Below are 23,039 nucleotides of genomic sequence, written 5' to 3'. Positions count from 1 at the left end.
ACATGATGGTTGCTGAATGTGTGTTTCCTTCCAAAATTCATAAGTTAAACCCTAAACCCCAATGTGATGGTATGAGGAGGTGGGGCCTTAGGGAGTGCTTAGGTCATGAGAGTGGATCCCTCCGGAATAGGACTCGTACCTTTATATAAAATGCCTGAGAGAGCTCCTTTGTCCCTTCCGCCATGGGAAGACACGGTGAGACAGTAGTCATCTATGAACTAGAAGGCCACCCTCTTTAAACACTGAATCTGCCAGTGCCTTGAACTTGGGTGTCCCAGACTCCCAAACTGTGAGAAATAAATGTTTGTTGTGTATAAGCCCTGCAGTCTATGGTATTTTTGTTACACCATGTGATGGTATTTCAGTCAAGAGTCAAAAATGGATACTAAATCTCAGGGAACACGATATCTGGATGGTCTTAAAAGTATCACCCTCCAGATTTCTTAATAGTTTCAAGGGGGAAAAAATACTAACTATTCAGTGGAGTAATTACACAACACTTTGACCAGGTAATCAAAATTAACATCACCAATGGTAGGCAGAGAGACACCATTAGTTTCCACATGTGATGTCCAGAAGACACAATATCCCCTCTGCACTACTTGGGCTGAGAATCCATACCACGACTCTAACCACAAGGAAACATCAGGCCAAAATAAGGACAGTTCTGCTTTCAAAACAATAGAGAATGTCCATGTAATCAACGACAAAGAAAATCTGTGGATTTTTTTTCTATAACAGATTTCTGTTACAGTAGCCCCGTAGGACTAAGACAGTTGCTTTCCTAGGATGGAAGGGGCAGGCACAGAGCCTCCAGCTGCACTGTCAGGTAGAGAGATCTGAGGTTTCTCCCTGAAGGCTGCCATTGTCAGAGAAGACAGTGATTTTACAGCAGGCGATCCTCTTCTCTGGGCAGAAAGTAGCTGGAATCCAAGAAAGTCTTAAATTTCTGCTCCCTCTCGCCAAATGTCCTCAAAGTACCTTAGCACCCTAACGCTGGCCGGAACGACATAGTCCAGGGCCCCGCTGCTGCCAGTGGGTTATTCAGGTCCCACTGTGGCCCCTTCCCTGGCGGCTCCCCTGGGCTTGGCCATTTTGTTTTTAATTCTCCTCTATGCTCCCCCTTCCCTGGCATCCCCTCTCCAAGAGATATGTTAGAAAAACAAAATGAACCAGAAATTCAAGGGACTTCCCTGGAGGATAGAAGTTTGAATCATCAGGAGAATAAAACTTTTTGAGCATAAGAATGTCGGGCAATTGTCTGTGATTACCATTTAAGTCATGTCCTTCCTGCTATTATAGAAAAAGAAAAGAAAAGGGAAAAAAAAAAGAGGGGGGAGGGGGGAAGAGCTACATTACAAGACTGTAGGCTCAATTCCCAGTTCTGACACTAATTGTACCAACTTATGCAAGTTACCTAACCTTTTCCAACCTGTTTCTTCCTTTGTAAAATGGAAATAATAATACATATCTCACAAGGTTATTAGAGTAGACATTTATTATGGTTTCAGGGGTTATTTAGTCCCCCACCTTTTCCCGTAACTTTTTACTTGGAAATAATTTTAAACTTATAGAAAAGTGGCAAGAATAATAGTGAAAAGAATGCCATATACCATTTCCCCGCATTTATCTACTGTACTGTGAACTTGCTACTACTCTTTATCCTGCAGGTCAAGATCTAATTTTTTTTTTTTTTTAAATCAATCTTTATTGTTCATATTATTACAAAGGTTTCTCATTTCTTCCTCCCTCCACCAGGTTCCCACCCCACCCTCTGCCCCCTCCCCATCCCCCATTGTCCTCATCCATAGGTGCACAGTTTATGTTCAGTCTCTTCCTCCCTCCCTTTCCCCGATAGTAAATCCCTTTTCAGATAGTATATCTGTTACTTAGCATTTTCTCATATCAATAATACCTCCACATGCCCAATGATACACTTCACACAAAAGACATTTTCAAATAGGTTAACCAGCCTCATCCAGGCCCCACCCAAGGCACTCACAGATCAACACCCAGCGCTATACTAACTCAACACATCCAGATCTAAACCTTCATCCCTTGATTCAGCAGACCCTCAAGTTCCCGCAAAAGTTTCCAGCCATGTCTGAGAGGCAGCCGTGGGCAGGTACAGGCGAGGAGCAAGCTGTTTCGGGCCTGGCTGCTCCGGGCCTGGCCTCTGTTGCTCTGGTTCGTTCCACAACCAGCTGCTCCGGGTCTGGTCACTGCCGCTCCCGACCTAGTTGCTCTGGACTTGGCTGTTGCTGCTACAGGCCTGGCCGCACCCGACCCGGCTGCTCTGGGACCGGTTGCTCCGGTCCCGGCCGCTCCGGGCCTGGCCGCTCCCAGCCTGTCAGCCGCTGCTCCGGGCCTGGCTGCTCCCAGCCTGGCAGCCACTGCTCCTGGCCTGGCCGCACCAGACCCGGCTGCTCCGGGCCTGGCAGCTCCCAGCCTGGCAGCTGCTGCTCCGGGCCTGGCCGCTCCCAGCCTGGCAGCCGCTGCTCCTGGCCTGGCCGCACAAGACCCGGCTGCTCCGGGCCTGGCCGCTCCCAGCCTGGCAGCTGCTGCTCCGGGCCTGGCCGCTCCCAGCCTGGCAGCCGCTGCTCCTGGCCTGGCCGCACAAGACTCGGCTGCTCCGGGCCTGGCCGCTCCCAGCCTGGCAGCTGCTGCTCCGGGCCTGGCCGCACCAGACCCGGCTGCTCCGGGCCTGGCCGCTCCCAGCCTGGCAGTCGCTGCTCCGGGCCTGGCCGCACCAGACCCGGCTGCTCCGGGCCTGGCCGCTCCCAGCCTGGCAGCCGCTGCTCCTGGTCTGGCCGCACCAGACCCGGCTGCTCCGGGCCTGGCCGCTCCCAGCCTGGCAGCCGCTTCTCCAGGCCTGGCCACTCCCAGCCTGGCAGCCACTGCTCTGGGCCTGGCCGCACCAGACCCGGCTGCTCCAGGCCTGGCCGCTCCCAGCCTGGCAGCCGCTGCTCCGGGCCTGGCCGCTCCCAGCCTGGCAGCCACTGCTCCTGGCCTGGCCGCACCAGACCCGGCTGCTCCGGGCCTGGCCGCTCCCAGCCTGGCAGCCGCTGCTCCTGACCTGGCCGCACCAGACCTGGCTGCTCCGGGCCTGGCCGCTCCCAGCCTGGCAGCTGCTGCTCCGGGCCTGGCCGTACCAGACCCGGCTGCTCCGGGCCTGGCTGCTCCCAGCCTGGCAGTCGCTGCTCCGGGCCTGGCCGCACCAGTCAAGATCTAATTTATGATCAGAAATCTTATTTACTTGTCATGTCTCTTTAATCTTTTATCTGGAACATTTACACAGATTTGTAGTTGATTGCATGGACAATCTTTATAGTTTTGAAAGCAGAATTTTCCTTATTTTGGCCTGATGTTACTTCATGGTTAGAGTCGTGGTATGGATTCTCAGCCCAAGTAGTAGTAGAAAGGGAATGTTGTGTTCTCAGGACAGCACATATGGAGACTAAAGGTCTATCTTCCCATCATTGGTGATGTTAATTTTGATTACCTGGTCAAGGTGTTATGTAATTACTCCACTGAGTAGTTAACATTTTTTCCCCTTGAAACTAAGTAATCTGGAGGAAGACACTTTAAGACCATCCAGATATCGTGTTCCCTGAGATTTAGTAACCATTTTTGACTCTTAACTGAAAGAATCTTATTATGGCTGCAAAATAATTTTCTAACTCTAGCACTCTTTCTATATTCTTTCTATATTCACATAGAGTCTCCCCTTCTCTATGTATTTGTGTATTGATAATCAATGTGGACTCATAGATTCCTATTTCCCCCCACCCCATAGCTTGCACTTCATTCTGTAGTTAATTATTTTGTGCTCAAATTGTCACAGATTTGGCCAATGGGAGCCCCTTCTAATTGACTCTTTGTCCTTGTGAAATGCCTTCATCATTTTTTAAAGCAATTACTTTCTGACCTAACAAGATATTCTGGAATCCTCTTAAATTTACCCTGCACCAGCCATGGAACTGACCATTTCACCAAAGAGCGTTGGTTCCTTTTGATGGGGAATGGTATTTAGACAGTAAGGTATAAGCTCTCGGTGTGCTCATTGCTACAGAGGCATCTGTGCTCCTTGACCCTTTCAGCAGATGGTGCTAGTAAATGTAAGTATATGATACATATACATGCATGTGTATGTACATTTTTACATACATATACACATATTTTAGAAATAATAATTCACATCAATACCTATAATTCTAATTCATCCTATACGGTTCTTTTTTTGCTTCCCTGATTCCATATTCTATGTTCCTGCTTCCATAGAACACTGTCTCGCAACAATAGTGATATGCTTACTCATTTGCTTAACCCTATCAGGTATCTAAAACAGTTTAGGAATTGTGTAGCATTTTTTGAATACTCTTGTTATGTCTGTGGAATTTTCCACCATGTGAATCTTTTTTTCTAAGATAAATCTAAGATAAAATATAGAAAATTCCCTCTTCAACTTCCTTTACAAGTAGGGCACAAACAAGTGACCGGTGCTTCACCAGTATATTCATCATATTCAATCAACGTGATCTGTTAAGTCACAACAAAAAATGGGGAGGAAATCCGCCCAGCACTAAACATTCATTTTGCTGGTGAGGGTGGGTGATGGCTAACCAGTCTGGATTTGAGGATTCCCTGGGGGTATTAGATTGAGTCTCACACAAAAATGGCATTGAAGGGGCCAGCAAGAGCCACTCCAATAAAGTCAAGTTGGCAAAGCAAATTGTATGATCTAATATTAAAAGTGGTGGCAGCAATTCCTCATCAAGTCCAGTTCTGCAACATGATTTTACATGTTGACCTTGGAAGCTTAGCCTCAAGTCTGGTTCTCTAGTCCTTCCAACAATTCTGCAAGCTACTCTGCATCCCTTTAATAAATGTTTTGGTTTTTTTTTTTTTTCTATTGATAACAAGAGTCAGCTTTGGTGCTTATTATGAAGAATTCTGGCCTGATAAACTTTCCCTATCTTGGGTAATTTGCCCATATTTTCCACTAAAATTTTTCAGTTTTGTTTTTCACAGTTAGATGATTAACTCACCTAAAATACTTTACAACATTTTTTTTCTTAAGGCTACGTCTTAACCCATAGAACTTGCTTCTCTCAAAGTGTGGTCCTCAACTAGCAGCATCATTGGGAGGTTGTTAGAAATATGGACTTTTAGGCTTTGCTCCAGATCTACTGAATCAGCTAAGTGATGTGCAATTTGAGAACTCCTTCCCTAAAAGCAGAGCCTGAAGCAAGGATTTCCCGCTGATGGTTCATTTGAGGAGTGTTAACTCACAACAGGATGAGTGAGAAAAAAGAGAAGTGAGGCCAGGAAAGCTGGGAAGCCATGTAAGGTGAACGGGTTTCTACTCTGGCCTCGGCTTTAACTGGGTCTCAAGGGGACAAAGTAGTTTGCTTGGAAAATTTTGGTACTTGACCACTGACAGGTTATATGGAGAAACTGTGCCTCAGAGAAATACAACAATGGGGCAGGTGAGGGAATGTGTCCTCATAAGCCTTCCATTTCATGCTTTTCATTGGTTCCCCCATAGGGAGTTAATCATGATGTTTCTGGGACTCTTTGGTGGCCATTCAGAAGTCAGGTTTCACATCCTATGGTATGGTATTTTACCCAAGTCTGGAAGTAATAGGAGGAGCCAGAGAATATATTTACCCACTGGCTAGCCTGGCTATTCAACAGCAACCAAAGAGAAAGGACTAGGAAGTAGAACTGTGTGGAGCAGTCAAGGCCAAGGAAATCTGAACAGGCATAAGAATAGGCCCAATACAATCTATCTCTTTACCAATCAGAAAAGCTGTATGATGTTACAAGTCAATGGATGAGACATTCTGTAAACCCTTAGATGGTGGTGCTATTGAAGCCCAATGGACAATTAAAGCAAACCCATATATGGCAAAGACAGATCACTGCCCCTCCCATTATATATGCATCCTGTATTAGAATATGGAATCACTATCCTTTTGCTTTAAAAAAAAGAAAAATAAAAAAAGAATAGAGCAGGACTCCCCCCCCCCCCGCAATGTGGGCTGTGCTACAACTTGACTCTGGATATTGGTGAAGGAAACTGGTGGTGGGGCCATATCTTGAGGAGAGCAAGCTGTGGGGAAGAGGGTCTTCTTTCAGCAGGAGCGTTCAGAGGATTGGAAGGGTCCAGATGCTCATCCACTGAGACATCCCTATTCCAGGTCTCAGGTCCCACTCTGAATTTTCCATGGAAGCCTGTGAAGGCATGCATTTAGTATCCTTTGCAATTCTGCTACCCTGTGGTCCAGTCCTGGGCTTGATATTTAGCCTTATCCCATGGCTGCAGGAAATAAGGCTCTCCCTTAAAGTTTCCATGGAGGCACTCTGACTTCCAAGGCATTCCACGAGTTGGTAAGAACCTGTCACTGTCTGTTTCCAAGGTCTCTGGTACCTTATAATTAACATTATTTCCAAACAGATTGAGTTCCACAGCTACTTGACTTCCCAATGTCTTGCTTTCCACCCAATGCGGCTCAGTTGAAAGTTGTGGTGCTCCTGCAGATCAGAGTTATTACCATCTCTCTTATCGCCAGGAAAAGGATCTCTATTGATTTCAGACACACAAGCAATGCACTCCCCATATCCATCCTAGAACCACTGGTGGAACCAATGGCCTGACCTCAGTTTCCCTAGGAAATAAGACCCGAAGCAAACGTTAAATCCGACTGAGAAGGCAACAAGAGTGAGAGGGGAAACGAAGCAGGCTAGGATGAGAAGCAGTGCAAAGGTGGTATGTTATCACGCAGGCAACTCTTCAGGACCAGCTGCAAAGAGCCACGGCAGGTTCCTCAGTAGATGCGTCTCAGTAGCTCTGCAGGACATACCCAGGGAGGTAGTCCATAGGATATAGAGGAATGAAAGAGAATGCATCTGCCTAGCTCCCTCCCATCTCGTTTCTCATTGGTCAAAACGCTCGCCACAGGGAATTTCTTCGGGTGCATCATCTAGTCTCTTTGATGGCTGCCTGGAAGCCACATCCTGCAGTATGGCATTTCCTCTGAGTCCAGAAGTAGTGGAGGAGTCAGAGACTCCAGACATGTGGCTGGCCAGCCTGGCTGTGTAGCAGCAGCGGCCAAGAAGGATTTGGCTGGGCAAGTGTCTCGTCAGTTCCCAGCGGCTGAGCTGCACGGATTTAATTGGCTGCAGAGGCAGCTACGGAGCCAGCAGAAAGGCAAGGTCTGGCCGATGTGAGGAGGGACATGAGCTGCGTCTGATATCCTCATTAATAGGCTATTAACATCAACAAGTGGTGGAGCTATAAAAATGATCACCAGGTGAGGATCTTGTCTTATTTACCTTAGAGACCCCAGCACCAGGCACTTGAAAAATGAGATGCTGTTTCAACCGCTTTTATTTGTTCCAAATCTTCCCACTTCACACCTCTGCTGGGCCAGTCATTATGCTAACGAATGGAAGTAACTCTGCTCTGAGAGGTTGAGGATAGTCCCTTATTCAAATCACAAGTTGGATGTGTCCCACTACATCACTCTTATTAATGACCCAAGCTTTCAAAACCCATAACCTGCCAGGCCTGGGTTCATTTGAGACTTATGTAATACAAAATGCACAAGGAAACGAAGAACAGAGTTGGCTGGTCCATGCAACTAGCACGACTCTCAAATGCAAAAAGGATTCTGAACAAAAGGGCTATTCCGCTGCCCAGTCCCTCCCTGGGACAGCTCAGTCCACTTTAGAAGCCTTCTTACCACCTTTTGGGAAAAGTAGCTAAGTCTCACACTTCTCTTCCTATGTCACGTGGCCTCCCACTGCATCCCACCGCCCAGGGAAGAAGAGAATGGACAGCTGGACTATTGGACATGAAAACAAAAGCTTTTCATTGATCTATCAGGGAGTCCTGATGTGCCTGGGACAGGAAGACGGACGGATAACCCCTCGCTGGTCCCTAGGATTTTGATTCAGGCGGAGCAGGATCCAGGCCTTGGTTGAACAGGGTAATTGTAGTTGTTTGGACTTGGCCTGAGTGCCCACACTGGGAATGGATACCAGGCAAGGGGACGCTTGCCAGACATTCTTCGATGTTCACCAACGGGTCGGATCACTTGAGCTTCGAGAGCTCAGTTTTCTCCTGAGGGAGTGTGAGGCCAAGTCCTCATCCTCTGCACACAGGTCTTCATCCTGAAATCCTAGTCTTCTGGACTTGACACTCCAGGGAAGAGGGGAGAAAGGGACAGATCTGAGAGATGGCTGAGAAAAAAAGGGAGGAAGGACGCTTGAGATGAGAAAACAGATTGCTCGCCGCTGAGGCAGGTTTTCTTTTAATCAGGAAATGGAAACGGAGCCAATGATATGATGAGAGGGTAATTTTTTCCTCCCATTTCCTGATATTTTTCAGGTGTGATTCTTCCACTTGAATTATTCAGATAATTTCCGGAATGAGCCAAACCGTTTCCTTTGTGTTACTGGGACCTAAGTTATTATTCTCATTGTTGAATGCATAAAGTCCTAGGCATGGGCTCTTGTCTGCAGCAATGCAGGGCTGGGCCAGAGTCCTGGGCTCCTCACCCATGTCCTGACTCTCAGCTGTAGCCAGTGATCTCTGCTGGCACCGGCCCCCTCACCACGCCTCCCACGAAAGAGAAGTTCCAGAAACCGATCTGTCATCAGTGTCTCTCTGACGACTGCATTCTTAATTCTAGGTTAACTCAGCATCGCTATCACCACTGCTTCACCCTCTCAAAGCTGGCGTGCTGGCGTGGAGTTGAAAGAGAAAGGAAACTAGAGACAGTGCCCGCACGAGAGAGTCCGAGTATCACAGAACCTCAGAGCCAGAACAGACCTGGGAGAGAGTGAGGGGCTTGGCTTGCTCTCCTCTTTTCAGAAAGAGGAGCTAAAACCCAGACCGGGCAAGTGGCTTGTCCTGGGTCACACAGCTCAGCCAAGCGATAAATGTGGACTTAGAGCCAGCCCTCAGGTCAGTAGTCTGGTGCTCGCCCGATCTCACCTCGCTCTTCTCTTTCTTTAAAGAAAGGGAGATGGGGGGTCGGGGGGGGGGGTCGGGGGAGAAGTCTTTAAGGAAAAGTTGTTCTCGTGGGGAGTGTGGAGGAGTCTCCCACTTCACCCTGACCTTGAAGCGTCTCTCCAGCCCCTCCTCTAACTCTATAGTTCTGTCAGAAGGAGCAGGGCGCTGCTGACCATCTGGGTTTTACTGTTACATGTAAGGTTGGGTTTAAAGGAACTTGATAAATCATGACTAACGTCAGAGAGTACATGACTGTGTTCCCTTGTTCGTTTGGGATAATTTGTAAAAAAAAAAAAAAAAAAAAAAAAAAAAAAGAGCTCTAACTGGTTTGGCTCAGTGGATAGTGTCGGTATGCGGACTCAAGGGCATGTACGTTGGTTGCGGGCATATCTCCAGTAGTGGGTGTGCAGGAGGAATCTGATTGATGTTTCTCTTCCATCGATGTTTCTAACTTTCTATCCCTCTCCCTTTCTCTCTGTAAAAAGGCAATAAAAATATTTAAGAGAGAGAGAGAGAGAGAGAGAGAGAGAGAGAGAGAGAGAGAGAGAGATTGCTTTGTACCTTCCTGTATACAGCTCCTGCCTGAACCCCCCTGACAGAGGCAGGTGGCTGTGTCCTGCCTTCCTCAGGGAATGATGCTCCGAGCAGAAGCCCTCCTCTAACTTCTGGGTCACTTCTCAGGTGTCTTCTCTGCTTCCCACAGTTGCAAACCCTCGCAGTGCCCAAGCCCTGGGGGAACTAGGTCTCCAGTCTCTTACAACCGCCCCAGCCCCAGGACACGACAGCGATCGCAATTTCGCGTGGCCCTGCAGCTCCCCCTCCTCCGTCCCCCCTACCCTTCTCCCACCCCCCAGGCCCGGGAACCTCGGAGCCAATGGGAGCGTCGCGAAACTCCGGGTTGTAGAGTTCCGAGCCCGGGACCCGCCCCTCTTTGTTGCGGCGGCCAATGGACGCATTCGGAACATCGGCGGCTGCCCGGGTGACTCGGTTATATGTCACAGAATAACATTCGAGAATGGGACTTGGAATGAGGGGCCGGCCGCCGCAGCCGCAGCAGCCCCAGCCGCAGCCCCAGCCCCAGCCCCAGGCCCAGCAGCAGCCGCATCCTCCGCCCCTGCCACCCCCGCCGCCTGGAGTGGTGCCGCAGCCATGAGGCCGAGCGTCCGGAGGTGAGAGGTGCTGCTGCGGCGGCGGCGCCCTTCCCGCGTCCCGCTTGCAGCAGCCGCCTCCCCCGGGGAACTCGTGGAACGGGGGCGGCGGACCTATTCCCCCCTGGAGCCTGGGGGCTCCGGGAGGGCTTCCTGGAGGAAACGCGGCCGCCTTTGCAAGCCCGAGCGGCTGCTGCGCCCTCGCGCCGACCCCGGGCGCTCACGTGCGGGCGCGCGCCTGGCCGGCTCCGCGCTCGGCCACATCTGGGGACGCAGCGGCGCGTGGAGCCGGGCCGGGACCCCCTGCTCCCGGACGCTGCACGAGCTGCCCCGGTCCACTCCGCACCCCCCACGCCTCTTTCTCTCCCTCCCGGCGTTTAGGTGTGCGTGAAGCTCTGTGCCAACATCCCAGTCGCCTTTTGAGGTAATTGCAGAGCTGGACGCTCGTATTCACAGCTCTGGAGGGTCTGTCAGCGTGCGGGGCGGGCAGCGGGGCGGGAGGGACGCGGGGACCGTCCCCACGAGGCCCCCGCGCCGCTGGGCACGGTTTCTCGGGGCGTCCGTCCACTCACCGCGGTGCGTGCCGTGTCTCCGCCGATTGCAGGCTCGGCCCGTGAGCGGAGCGCCCGCCGCCGCCGCTCCCCCCGGGCGCGTCCGGAGGCGGCGCGGGGCATGGAGGCGGCGGCCCCCGCGGGGCGCTGATCCCCGCGCGCGCCCGCCCGCGCGCACACGCCCCCGCCGCCGCCGACGTCGCGCGACCCCCGCCCCGCCCTCCTGGCCCCGGCCCGGCCCCACCATGACCGGCTCCGCGGCCGACACCCGCCGCTGCCCGCACCCCAAAGGCGCCAAAGGCACCCGCTCCCGGAGCAGCCACGCGCGGCCCGTGAGCCTCGCCACCAGCGGGGGCTCCGAGGAGGAGGACAAAGACGGCGGGGTGCTCTTCCACGTGAACAAGAGCGGCTTCCCCATCGACAGCCACACCTGGGAGCGCATGTGGGTGCACGTGGCCAAGGTGCACCCCAAAGGGGGAGAAATGGTGGGCGCCATCAGGAACGCCGCCTTCCTGGCAAAGGTCAGTGGCTCCCAAGGAGGAGGGGGGTGGGGTGGGCGGGGAGGGGACCGTTTCAGCCTGCACAGGGCACACAGGGGCACTACCCACGATCCTGGTTCTGCTACGAACACCCATCCCCTCTCCTGTCTTCCTCCCCCCCCCCCCCGCCCCCCCCCCACCCCTTTGCTTAATTGAGATGTTTGCCTTGGAAGCCTTAGAAATGGGGAGGGGGAGGGGGTGGCTGGCTGTCCTGGGACTGTATGGTCTGTTGTGCCAAGGTTCCTTTGAATCTCTATCCAAACTCTATTATTTATTTACTCACCCCAATGTCCATCCTCTTTCAGCAAGAGCTGTCTGTAGCCTGCTCTGTAGCAGCAGCGATGCCAAGAATGCACAGGTCCCCTAGGGATCCCACCTCGCTTTTCCCCTTTGGAGTTCCCCCGTTCCCCCCCCCCTCACCCCCCCCTCTCGCTTGCAAATGATTTATTAGGCTGTGAATGAATTTGACTCAACCAGTCAGACTTCCCCGCGTGAATCATTTCTAGACTTTTTGCCAATTTTTTTTTTAATGACAGTGACTTTCACCTCTGAAACTTGCAAAAACAGTGCACTGTCTCTTTTCCCAGCTTATCTGGGCTCCAAGAAAAAAAGAAGAAAAAAAAAAAACAAGAAAAAAAAAAAACACGAGAAGTTTTGGCCCTGGCTTAAAGGGGACATGATGAATTAGTCTCACTGGGTTGAGAAGAAGGAGGCTCAGGAGTTAGAACTCCTTTTACCTTGGAGAGAAGCCAGGGAGCTGATGGGGTCTGGTGGCCAAGGATCACTTAGCAAGACGGAGGGAGGGAGATGTACAGTGGTCGCTGCGTGAAACATAAAATGCAAACCGGGGGAGACATGCTGCCAGAGCCTGGGAGGGCTGTAGCATGGCAGATGGTTTCCCGGGCACCCTGGGGACCCTGGCATGGCTGAGAAGATTCCTGGGCGAGTCTAGGAATGCCAGACCTGAGACCTGCAAGGCCATCTGGTGGAGTCTCCAGCCTGGTGCAGCTGGTGACCTGAGCATCCGAGCCCTGCAGGCCAGAAAGCTGTGTGTGCCCTTGGGAGAAGTGGCCCAGCCAGTAAGCTCCCTGTTGCAGCCAGTCACTGTGTTTTATCACTCTCCCGGTCAAGGAGCTCTTCACTGTGCCCAAGGAGGGTCCTGTCAGCCGTAATTACCCTTGCCGAGCCCTCCTTGAGCCTGAGAACAACGTTGATCCTGGCTTGTGGTTCTGGCTTTGTCCTTACTTAAGTGAGCCTTCTTTACTGAAGGGCGAGCTGGGAGCCCAGAAGCCTGGAGGAGAGGTGGCCACAGGCAGTAGAGGCCTGCTCCTGCCATCCCATGCTGCCTTTCTAATTCAGGGTCCTCAGCAGCAACCCTGTTTCTAACTGGGGCTTCACCCTGCTCCCAGTTTTGTGTGCGGTGACCCCCTTTCTCCGTGGGGATCAGGGGATGTTAGTATTGGTGGAGACCAGACTTCCTTCCGAGTTCTGAAGACCTCCTGAGAACTAGGGTTCATTGCCTCCTAGGACAGCTGGTCCCGGGCCTGGCCAGATTAGATTGGTGGGGGAATCTCTCCTGAGACTGAACAGAAGTCCTCCTTCTCTCCCCTTCATCACATGTTACCACTGAGTCTTGTGTTGCCCTTTGAGCCTGAGGACCACAGGCCAACTTCCTTTGCAACTCTTAGCTTCCTAGAATGTCACTAGAAGGGGCTCTTAGAGTGAGGAAGGGACTGAATTCCAGTCCCCGCTGTGCCACCTCTAGCTTATAAAATCTCTGGTCTCAGTTTTCTCATCTAAACCATGGGAGTAGGCCAGACTTCAAGTAAAAGTTCTTTCCAACTCAAATCCCATAATGTTATATGACCCAGGAGCCTCCAGGTTCTGATGCTGGCCTGTGTGACATCAGAGGTGCACGGAATTACGAGTCCTCAGAACTGTGACATCAGTCATTCTGCACCTTCCTTTCATCTCCTTTGTCCACAGGTAGCTCCTTTCACCTTTACTTAAAAAAAAAAAAAAAAAAAAAGTATATTTTTATTGATTTCAGAGAGGAAGGGAGAGGGAGAGAGAGATAGAAGCAACAATGATGAGAGAGAATCATGGATTGGCTGCCTCCTGCATGCCCCCTACTGGGGATCGAGCCAGCAACCTGGGCCCAGGCATGTGCCCTTGCCCCTTCAGTCCTGATGCTCTATCTATTCACTGAGCTAAACAAGCTAGGGCTCACCTTATTTGTTAGAGTTTCCAGATCAATTCACTCTTTTCATCTTCTTTCTACGACAATGGCTAGTTTGAAATCAGTCCCCTAAAATAAGCACATAAGAAACACAATATTCTAAATGTTGTCTGAGCAGCTTAGAACATAGATCGCTATTTCCAGAGACCTCCAATACTGTGGCTGAATGCTGTGTTCTTAAAAAAGAGTGGTCCCTGCCCTGGCAGGGTTGTTCAGTGGTTAGAGTAGAGGTGTCGAACTCAATCAGAGAAGGGGCCAAAATCTAAAATCCAGCCTAAATCGCGGGCCGAATGGTTTACTGAACAGTCATAAACTGACAGCAGAGTGCAGTGATGACAGCGCGGTGCGGGCCACATTGCAAGGCCTGGCGGGCTGGATTTGGCCCGCGGGCCTTGTGTTTGACACATGTGGGTTAGAGAATCATGCAGTACGCCGAAGGGTTGTGGGTTTGATCTATGTGTATGGGAAGCAACCAATCAATGTTTTTCTCTCTATCTCCTCCCCCCCCCCCCACCCCAATCCTCTCCCTTCCACTCTCTAAAAATCAATGGAAAAAATATCCTCTGGTGACGTTTAACAACAGAGTGGTATCTCTCTCTCTCTCTCTCTCTCCCTCTCTCTCTTTCTAATAGAGTGGCCATATTGTGCTTTTATCTCTTTTTAAAAAAAATATGTTTTATTGATTTTTTACAGAGAAGAAGAGAGAGGGATAGAGAGTTAGAAACATCGATGAGAGAGAAACATCAATCAGCAAGTCCTTTGCTCCTTTAACCAAATCAATGCTTTCCTGAGGAATTTGTAGAGAAGAGGAGGAAGTGGTGGAAGGATTGAAGAGTTTTAGAGAGGTTACGATTTTTGGCAATTGAATTTGTGTTTTTTTGGCAATTAAATTTGGCAAAGAAGTGGGCAGAGGAAGGTGTCAGAGGCCTACGAGGGGGACTGGATGCCACTTCCTTTGCAGGGCATTCGGTTAGCAGCCATGGTCAGTTCTCCCCGAAGGTCCAGGTACCCCTTCCTGGGGTGTGGAGGAGCTCACCTGCTCTGAGATCTTCTAAATTTTTTACCGAAGATCCCTCCTCTGCTGGTTGCTAATCTGGAGTTATAATTGTGCAGGTGAAGACCAGGGTTTTTTAGGGATGGTGCAAGAAAGTAGCTCCAGCCAGGTGGAGGATGATAGAGGATGGGAAGCCAGGGGCAGGGAGGGAGCAGACACAGAAAAAAACCCAAACAGCTGGGCTGTTTCTTGTAGAACCCACACTCTTGTGCCTCGTTCTCACATTGATCCCAAATTGGAAAGTATTTCACACTTAGAGGACTCAGCTTTGCCTGAGTGAAGAGGTGAATGCTGTGAGGTGAGACTTGGCTGCAGTCAGGGCTCCACTCCTGCCCCTTGCTGGTTCCCTGGGGCAGCTCCTCCCTGCCTTGTTCTGCATTCAGAACCATCCACTGGTCTTCCCTGCTCAGCCTCCATGGCAGGCTACCGCCAACAGATTCCTGGCCGCTGCTGATGCAGGGGTCTGGCGCCCATCTTGGGCTCATGAGCGATGTTCCTTGCTCTCCTCCAGGAGACTCTTCTGTCTGGGGTCTGCCAAGTGTATTTTTCAGAGCAGGGACAGCAAAAGGCTTTGCTCTGTCCTTGTTCTCTCTTGTTAAAGATCCCTGGTGCCTGGAGGTCTAGCTGCCTTCCTGGCTCCCTCCCACGTGGTGATGATATGCACTTGTGTCCATTCACATCCCTTCTCCTTGCATTCTTCTTTAAAAAAAAAAAATATATATATATATATATATATATATTGGTCAATTTCAGAGAGGAAGGGAGAGGAAAATGGAGGTAGAAACATCAATGATGAGAGAGAATCATTGATCGGTTGCCTCCTGTGCGCCCCCTGCCAGGGACTGAGCCCACAACCCGGGCATGTGCCCTAAGAGGGAATCGAACCATGACCTCCTGGTTCATAGGTTGATGCTCAGCCACTGAGCCATTACCGGCTGGGCTCCTTGCATTCTTCTGACGGGTCACTGAATTTGGCAAGAATCGAGTGAAATTGAGTCTATCCATAAAAACCTAGCCTGTGGTTTGTTTCATCATTATTCTTGAGCAACCATTTTCCTGTCCACCCCACTTCCTCCTCCCACTCCCGGACCCCTGACCACAGGCGCAGTATGGAAAGGGTCATTGTGATTTGTGCCCTCTAGATTCTGCCTCCATCAGCACGGATGTGGCCTGAGGGTGCTGGGTGCAGGTGGCAGGAGGGGGGAGCCTTGAGGGGAGGGGCCATGGGAAATCCAGGCTGGCATTTCAGGTGAAATAGGGCAGGAACATGACAGGAGAAGAGACCCTCGGGTCCCCCGTCATGGAGAAAACAAAAGGAGGGTGCCCTGGGCTTTTTGTAAAAGGTTGTACCCATTTACACTCCCATCCTCTCTCTGTATGGGAGCATCCTCGTCAGCCTTGAGTGTCCACGTTTCAGAACATCCCTCCTAAGTGGAGAGGTGACAGTTACATTCCGCACTGGCTTTAATGCGCATTTCTTACATTATTAGTGAGTTTGAACTTATTTTTTCAAATATTTTATCCACTGTTTGCATTTTTTTGTGTGTGTGTGTGAATTTTTTTTTTTTTCACGGCCCTTTAGAAACTGGTAAAATATACATAGCATAGAGTTTACCATTTATGTGTTTGGTTCTGTGCATTGTTGTGCATGTAACATCACCACCTTTCACCTCTGAAACCTTTTCTTCTTCCCCCGCTGGAACTCTGAACTCCTTAAACAGAAACTCCCTCTTCCTCCCTCCCACCCTAGCCCCTGGCAAATCACCCTTCTTCTTTCTGTCTCTATGACCTTGGCAAGTCTAGAAACTCATATAACGGAATATTCGTGACTGGCTTATTTCACTTAGCGTGAGGTCCTCAAGGTTTATCCCTGTTGTAGCATGTGCCAGAATGGCCTTTTTTTTTATTTTTTATTTTTATTGCTGAATAATATCCCATTGTGTGCATGCCCATTTTGTTTATTCATTCACCTGGTTTGCTTCCACTTTTTGGAGTCATTAAAAAAAAAAAAAAAGGACAGATTAATTAATTATTTTTATTGATTTCAGAGAGGAGGAGGAGGGTGGAGAGAGATACATCAATGATGAGTGAGAATCACTGATCTGCTGCCTCCTGCGCCCCCAACACTGGGGATTGGGCCTGCAACCTGGGCCCGGATCAGGAATCGAACCGTGATTTCCTAGTGCTTGGTCGACATTCAACCACTGAGCCATGCAAGCTGGGCCAGTATTATTTTTTTTTTCTTGAAGTCCCAAAGTTTTCTTTTTTTTTTTTTTTTTTTTTTTTTTGAGATTCAACTTAATTTTTTTTTTTTTAATCAATCTTTATTGTTCATATTATTACAAAGGTTCCTCATTTCTTTCCCCCTCCACCAGGTTCCCACCCCACCCTCTGCCCCCTCCCCATCCCCCATTGTCCTCATCCATAGGTGCACAGTTTATGTTCAGTCTCTTCCTCCCTCCCTTTCCCCGGTAGTAAATCCCTTTTCAGATAGTAAATCTGTTACTTAGCATTATCTCATATCAATAATACCCCCACATGCCCAATGATACACTTCACACACAAGACATTTCCAAATAGGTCAACCAGCCTCATCCAGGCCCCACCCAAGGCACTCACAGATCAACACCCCAGCGCTATACTAACTCAACACATCCAGATCTAAGCCTTCATCACTTGATTCAGCAGACCCTCAAGTTCCCGCAAAAGTTTCCAGCCATGTCTGAGAGGCAGCCGTGGGCAGGTACAGGCGAGGAGCGAGCTGTTTCGGGCCTGGATGCTCCGGGCCTGGCCTCTGTTGCTCTGGTTCGTTCCACAACCAGCTGCTCCGGGTCTGGTCACTGCCGCTCCCGACCTAGTTGCTCTGGACTTGGCTGTTGCTGCTACAGGCCTGGCCGCACCCGACCCGGCTGCTCTGGGACCGGTTGCTCCGGTCCCGGCCGCTCCGGGCCTGGCCGCTCCCAGCCTGTCAGCCGCTGCTCCGGGCCTGGCTGCTCCCAGCCTGGCAGCCACTGCTCCTGGCCTGGCCGCACCAGACCCGGCTGCTCCGGGCCTGGCCGCTCCCAGCCTGGCAGCCGCTGCTCCGGGCCTGGCCGCACAAGACCCGGCTGCCCCGGGCCTGGCCGCTCCCAGCCTGGCAGCTGCTGCTCCGGGCCTGGCCGCTCCCAGCCTGGCAGCCGCTGCTCCTGGCCTGGCCGCACCATACCCGGCTGCTCCAGGCCTGGCCGCTCCCAGCCTGGCAGCTGCTGCTCCGGGCCTGGCCACACAAGACCCGGCTGCTCCGGGCCTGGCCGCTCCCAGCCTGGCAGTCGCTGCTCCGGGCCTGGCCGCACCAGACCCAGCTGCTCCGGGCCTGGCCGCTCCCAGCCTGGCAGCTGTTGCTCTGGGCCTGGCCGCTCCCAGCCTGGCAGCCGCTGCTCCAGGCCTGGCCACACCAGACCCGGCTGTTCCGGACCTGGCTGCTCCCAGCCTGGCAGCTGCTCCTCCAGGCCTGGCCGCTCCTAGCCTGGCAGCCGCTGCTCCAGGCCTGGCCACACCAGACCCAGCTGCTCCGGGCCTGGCCGCTCCCAGCCTGGCCGCCGCTGCTCCAGGCCTGGCCGCAGCCGACCCGGCTGCTCCGAGCCTGGCCGCTCCCAGCCTGGATGCTCCGTGCTTGGCTACTGCTGTTCTGGGCCTGGCTGCTCCGGGCCCAGCCACTCCGTGTCTGGGTGTTCCTGGACTGGCCACCCTGGGCTTGGCCGCCTCTGCCTCAGGCCTGGCTGCCACTGCCCCAGGTCTGGCTGCTCCAGTGCTGGCCGTTGATGCTCTTGTTCTGGCTGCTGCTGCTCTGGGGCCTGGCCACTGCTGCTCCGGGCCCAGCTGCCACTGCCTTGTGCCTGGCCACTCTAGGCCTGGTCGCCGCTGTTCCAACATTCTGTCCCTTTTTTCTCTCTCTCTTTTTTTTTTTCTTTTTAAAAAAAAAACACAAAACGCATTTATGTTGCAATGTTGGCTGGTGCGTTGAGTTCTGACTTAGTCTTTGATTTTTCAAGATCTTCTTTGTATTCTTTCTTAAGTAATTTTACTATCATTTGCTCTCACTTGATTTCTTCACATTGAGAACTTCTTTGGTTTCTTCCTCCTTGTCCTGGGAGCTCAGCAGGTTGGCCTGTGGCACCCCTTTGTTCTCTGCGGGCTCCCACGCTGCTCCAGCCTGTTGCCGGGGTCGGCGCTGCCCAGGAAGCAGCCCCCGTCCTTGGCTCCGTTGCCAGCGCTCAGCAGTCGAAGGCTCAGGGGCACCCCCCCCCACTGGGGGCCCCGTCGCCCGGCTCCTTGCTGGCGCCCGGCTGGCCGGTGTCCGGGAGGGGCTCCTGCTCCTCGTGGCGTTCCTCCAGTCTGGAGCTTTCTTTCTCCCTCCCACTAGGGGAGTCCAGGATCAGAGTCAACAGACTGTCCTCTGCGCACAGTGTGCGCGACTCCGGGGGCTCGGCCTTTCGCCGCGCTCCCAGGACTCCACCTCACAGCTCCGTCTCCCCCTGCCCGAGCCTGGGTCCCCAGGGACTGGCCCAGACCTGGAGTTCGGGGCGGTCTGGACTGAGGCTCAGAGCTGTCGCCGGAGGCTTTGTTTCTTCCGGCTAGGGTAATCCAGCATCAGAGTCAACATTCAGTCCTCTGCGCGCCATGTGCGCGCGACTCCGGGGGGCCCGCATTTCGCCGTCCCCCGGGATTGTCTCCCCCTGCCGGAGCCTGGGTCCCCAGGGTCTGAACCATAACTTGGGGCTCAGCGCTGCCGGTTCGGGGGTTCAGCCCAGGCTGGGGGTTCTATTTCCTTCCTGCTAGGGAACGCCAGGCAGCACCCAGCCCTCTCCTCCTCTCTGGCTGCGACCTCTCCACGCACGCGTGCGTGCGAGCGCGCAGCATGTCTCCGTACCTTAGGCTTTTTTTCAGCTCCTCTGATTTTCCTTCTGGTTTTCTCCCTCCTTCCTATTGTAGAGTTTTCAGTCAGTCGACTACCTGTAGCTCTGGGCAATGTCCACTCTACATTTTAGTTGTATTTCCTTGAAATTGTTGTGAGCTGCTGCGGCTAGGTGTATACCCGAGCAGCCATCTTGGATCCTCCCAAAGTTTTCTTATCCCTTTGTGTGAACACTTCATGAATTAAGGAGGTTAACTCATGGTCCCAGAGGGAAGTGGGTGGTTTCATTAGGGTGAGAAGGCATCTCAGTAACGCTCCTGAGTGACCAGGGACTCAGGCGCTGCTGATTCTGTTTTCCTGAAAAGTGAAGGCATTTCAGGCTTCCCCGTTGTCAAACCCTCAAGGCACACTTCAGACGATAATAATGCAGCTAACACTTAGAAAGCACCAAGTGCCAAGCTCCAAGGTGCACATTTTATATGTAGGTTATGGAATCCTCATAACCAGTCCAGAAGGTTTGGAGTAGACGATATTCTCCTATTTTCGGTAACAGAGACTTAGAGAGGTCATGTAGCTTGACCAGGGTCCCCAGCCAGCAGGTGACAGAGCAGGGACTCCAACCTCGTTGTGTTGGACGCGTCATCACAACTGAAGGAGCCCACCTGGTTAATAGTGCATGGTTCTGTGGAGGCATTGGCAGCCTGAGGGGCTGGTCGGGAGCTGAGTCTCAGTCAGCTCTCCCAGATGTCAGAGTTGTAGCCAGATGACATCATCCCCTCAGCAGGCTTAGCCCCTCTTCCTGCCACAGCTCTGCTCCTCAGCTGGGGTTTGGGGAATGTGGCCACTCGCTCTCTGGAGGGGCTGAGGTAACCAGGCAGCTGTTCTTAAAAACCTTTGGGCGCCACTGAGCTTCTATTCTGAGGACCAGCTGCCGCCTGACTCCCTCCCCACCATCCGGCTCTTGTGGGGTCTGTTGGCTTTGCTGGAGTTGAAATAATTTGGTGGTTGGCCCCCACGGCCGGCTGACTCAGAACGCAGTCACTCTGGCCACCTCAGGGCTGTGGTCAATGGATGCCCCTCTGGGGATTTCTTAGGTGGCCCTGGCTTCTATGGGGGCATTTTCCTGTGCTTACCAGCTTTTCTATTAAATAGGTCCTTTTCTGTGTGGAAGCATGCTCCTGACTTAATAAACTGTCATCCCGCCTCCCTTTCTCTCTGTGTCCCTCCCCCTTTGTACCTGCTCTAGAGCTGGGAACATAAGTGCTAAAGAGACGTTTGTGCGCATCTCCCATTCTCTCTCTGCTTCTCTGCAAAATTTCTGGCACATTCTTACACAGAATTCCCAATTTGGTAGATGTTACTTCACACAAAAAAATAAGGACAAGTCAGATACTTATTGGTGTTTATTAGGGCAGAAAACACAAAGGTATTCTTCATTTTAAAAAAATGTTTTTTTTAATTGATTTCAAAGAGAGAGAAAGGGGGGGGGGAGAGAGAGAGAGAGAGAGAGAGAGAGAGAGAGAGAGAGAGAGGGAGAAAGAAACATTGATGAGAGAGAAACATTGATTGGTTGCCTTCTGCATGCCCTCTATTGCGGATTGAGCCCATAAAGCAGGCATGTGCCCTGATTGGGAATCAAGCCAGCGATCTCTCAGTGCATGGGATGGTGCTCAACCAACTGAGCAACACAGGCCACAGCTACACTTCATTTTTTGACTGTGTGTGTGTGTGTGTGTGTGTGTGTGTGTGAGAGAGAGAGAGAGAGGAAGGAGGGGGGCATGTGAGCAAATGTTCCAATTTGCTCCAAAAAATGACTCTCCAACACAAGAATGTGACTTGAGTTGATATGTTTTAATCAAAACGTAATTCACAGAACAGCTTGTGTGTGCACACACTCTTACATTCACACACACACACACACAGCACCTTGTCTGTGAAGTAGGAAGTGTGACTAGCTTCCTTTCTGTTAAAGGGGCAGATGCTGTGAAGTAGGAAGTCTCAAAGCCAAGAGAGAATAGAGGCGCAGAGAGGAAAGGAATGTCAAGTAGCATTATCAGTAAATGCAGCCCAGGGTGTAGAAGTATGAGCAACCCTCTGCATTCTCCCTCCTCCTCCCACCCTCCTCAGGCCCAGGGCCAGCATGCCCTCCAGCTTCACTGCGGGGCCTGAACCCAGGGAGTGGGGAGAGCTCTCATGCCCAGCAGGCTGCCCAGCACGGTCCCCAAGTCAGTTGACCATCAGCTTCACTGTCCATGAGCTAAGCCCTAAATCCCTAGGGCCTCCCTTTCCTGTTTTCTCCCAGGATGGAACTAATCTGTCCTGAGGTTCCTTCCTAAGCACATGGGCCTGCAGGAGCCTCCTCTCCTTCCTGACAACGCACTGCAGGGGCCTCAGGCCCCCATGGCCCCACCCCACCAGCGAGGCCCAGGATGAGAGACTGAGAAACATATAAGGGGAGAGAAAGCAAAAATCGTCCCTCACTTGCCAGGAGTGACTGGATTGGAAGCCCCAGCTTGTTCTCACTCCCGGCCTCGTTGGCAGCCTGCTCCGTGCTGAGTGCTGTCTGAGCTCTAAATTCCAGACCAGAGGCGCCTGTCTCCCCCTCTCCCGTCCTTGCCTGCCATTGCTCCTTTCTCCTCCCTGCAGGGCTTAGCACCCTTCCCTGCAGGACTTGTAGACACTTGGTGAATGTTGACCAAGAGGTAGCTGGGCAACTCTAAGGGGAAAAGGGTGAGGTGGCTCATGAGTCAGAGGAGCTGCACTTGCCTGGGAAGAGTGAAGGCAAGAGGGGACTCTTACCTCATCCAATGGGTCTAGAGACACGGGAGGGAGGAGGTGGGCATTGCAGGGAGTGGTGTTGAGGAGAAATGGCGGCCGAGGCGCCATGTTGCATTTCTGCAGGGCACCATTCATCTTGCACTCAATGGTGCCCTGGAGTGAGGCACATAGAATGGGTCACACCAACCATGCAGCAAAAGGTTCGGTCACGCAGTAGAAAATGTGAGGGTTAATGGAGCGCCGCTGTGAACATCCTGGGCCAGGCTCCATGGGGGGCGCTAGAGGACATGGTCCTTGGCCTCAGTGAGTGGCTGAGGCTCCCTGGGAAGGCTGGCTGTGTTCACACTCACAATACACAGAGGGCCATAGAGAGTAGAGGGCCACTATGACCCACGGTGGAGTGTGGGTGGAAGGAATGCAGAGAGGGAGGACTTCAGCAGGCGGTCGACTGGTGTGGGGAAACCTTGTCCAGGAGGTACCACTTGAACAGGCGACCATGGCAGGGTGGCCATCTGCTCCCAGGACCAGTTCTCCGGTGGTCTCAGTCCTGGGCCTGCCATCAAGCACCGGGCCCCCAAAATATCTCTCTCTCCTTCTCTGCAGCCTTCAATACCCCAGGTTCCAAACTACAGGCTGTCGATGACGATCCCAGACTGGCTCCAGGCAATCCAGAACTACATGAAGACACTACAGTATCCTTCCCACGAGGGTCTGAGCAGACACAGCCAGGGGATGGGCGTGGTGATTGCAAGTTTGGTGGCCTGTCTGTCTCCAGCTGGTCAGCAAATGCTCTCTAAGGTTGGTGAGGCTGGGC

The 23,039-nt window shown here is 52.0% G+C and overlaps 2 protein-coding genes across 3 annotated transcripts in view; one reads left to right on the top strand and one right to left on the bottom strand.

Moving 5' to 3' along the window:
• Positions 1-10,854, bottom strand: part of SPATA45 (spermatogenesis associated 45) — a 67,131-nt gene extending 56,277 nt beyond the window's left edge. Inside the window, exon 1 of the mRNA XM_084865577.1 lies at positions 10,743-10,854. The gene's annotated coding sequence lies outside the window, so the exon portion shown is untranslated. The remainder of the gene's footprint in view (positions 1-10,742) is intronic.
• Positions 10,855-10,955: 101 nt separating this feature from the next.
• Positions 10,956-23,039, top strand: part of VASH2 (vasohibin 2) — a 38,330-nt gene continuing 26,246 nt past the window's right edge. For both annotated transcript variants that reach the window (XM_084865568.1, XM_084865567.1), the window contains exons 1-2: positions 10,956-11,242; positions 22,829-22,917. In XM_084865568.1, the coding sequence (XP_084721694.1) occupies positions 10,967-11,242; positions 22,829-22,917 (365 nt within the window). In that variant the 5' untranslated portion in view covers positions 10,956-10,966. The remainder of the gene's footprint in view (positions 11,243-22,828; positions 22,918-23,039) is intronic.

This window comes from Pipistrellus hanaki (genome assembly GCF_964339955.1).
Source record: "Pipistrellus hanaki genome assembly, chromosome: 18".
In the NCBI taxonomy this organism is placed as follows: Eukaryota; Metazoa; Chordata; class Mammalia; order Chiroptera; family Vespertilionidae; genus Pipistrellus; species Pipistrellus hanaki.
Note: the sequence above shows the minus strand (reverse complement) of the source record. Positions and strands in the feature narration are given on the sequence as shown.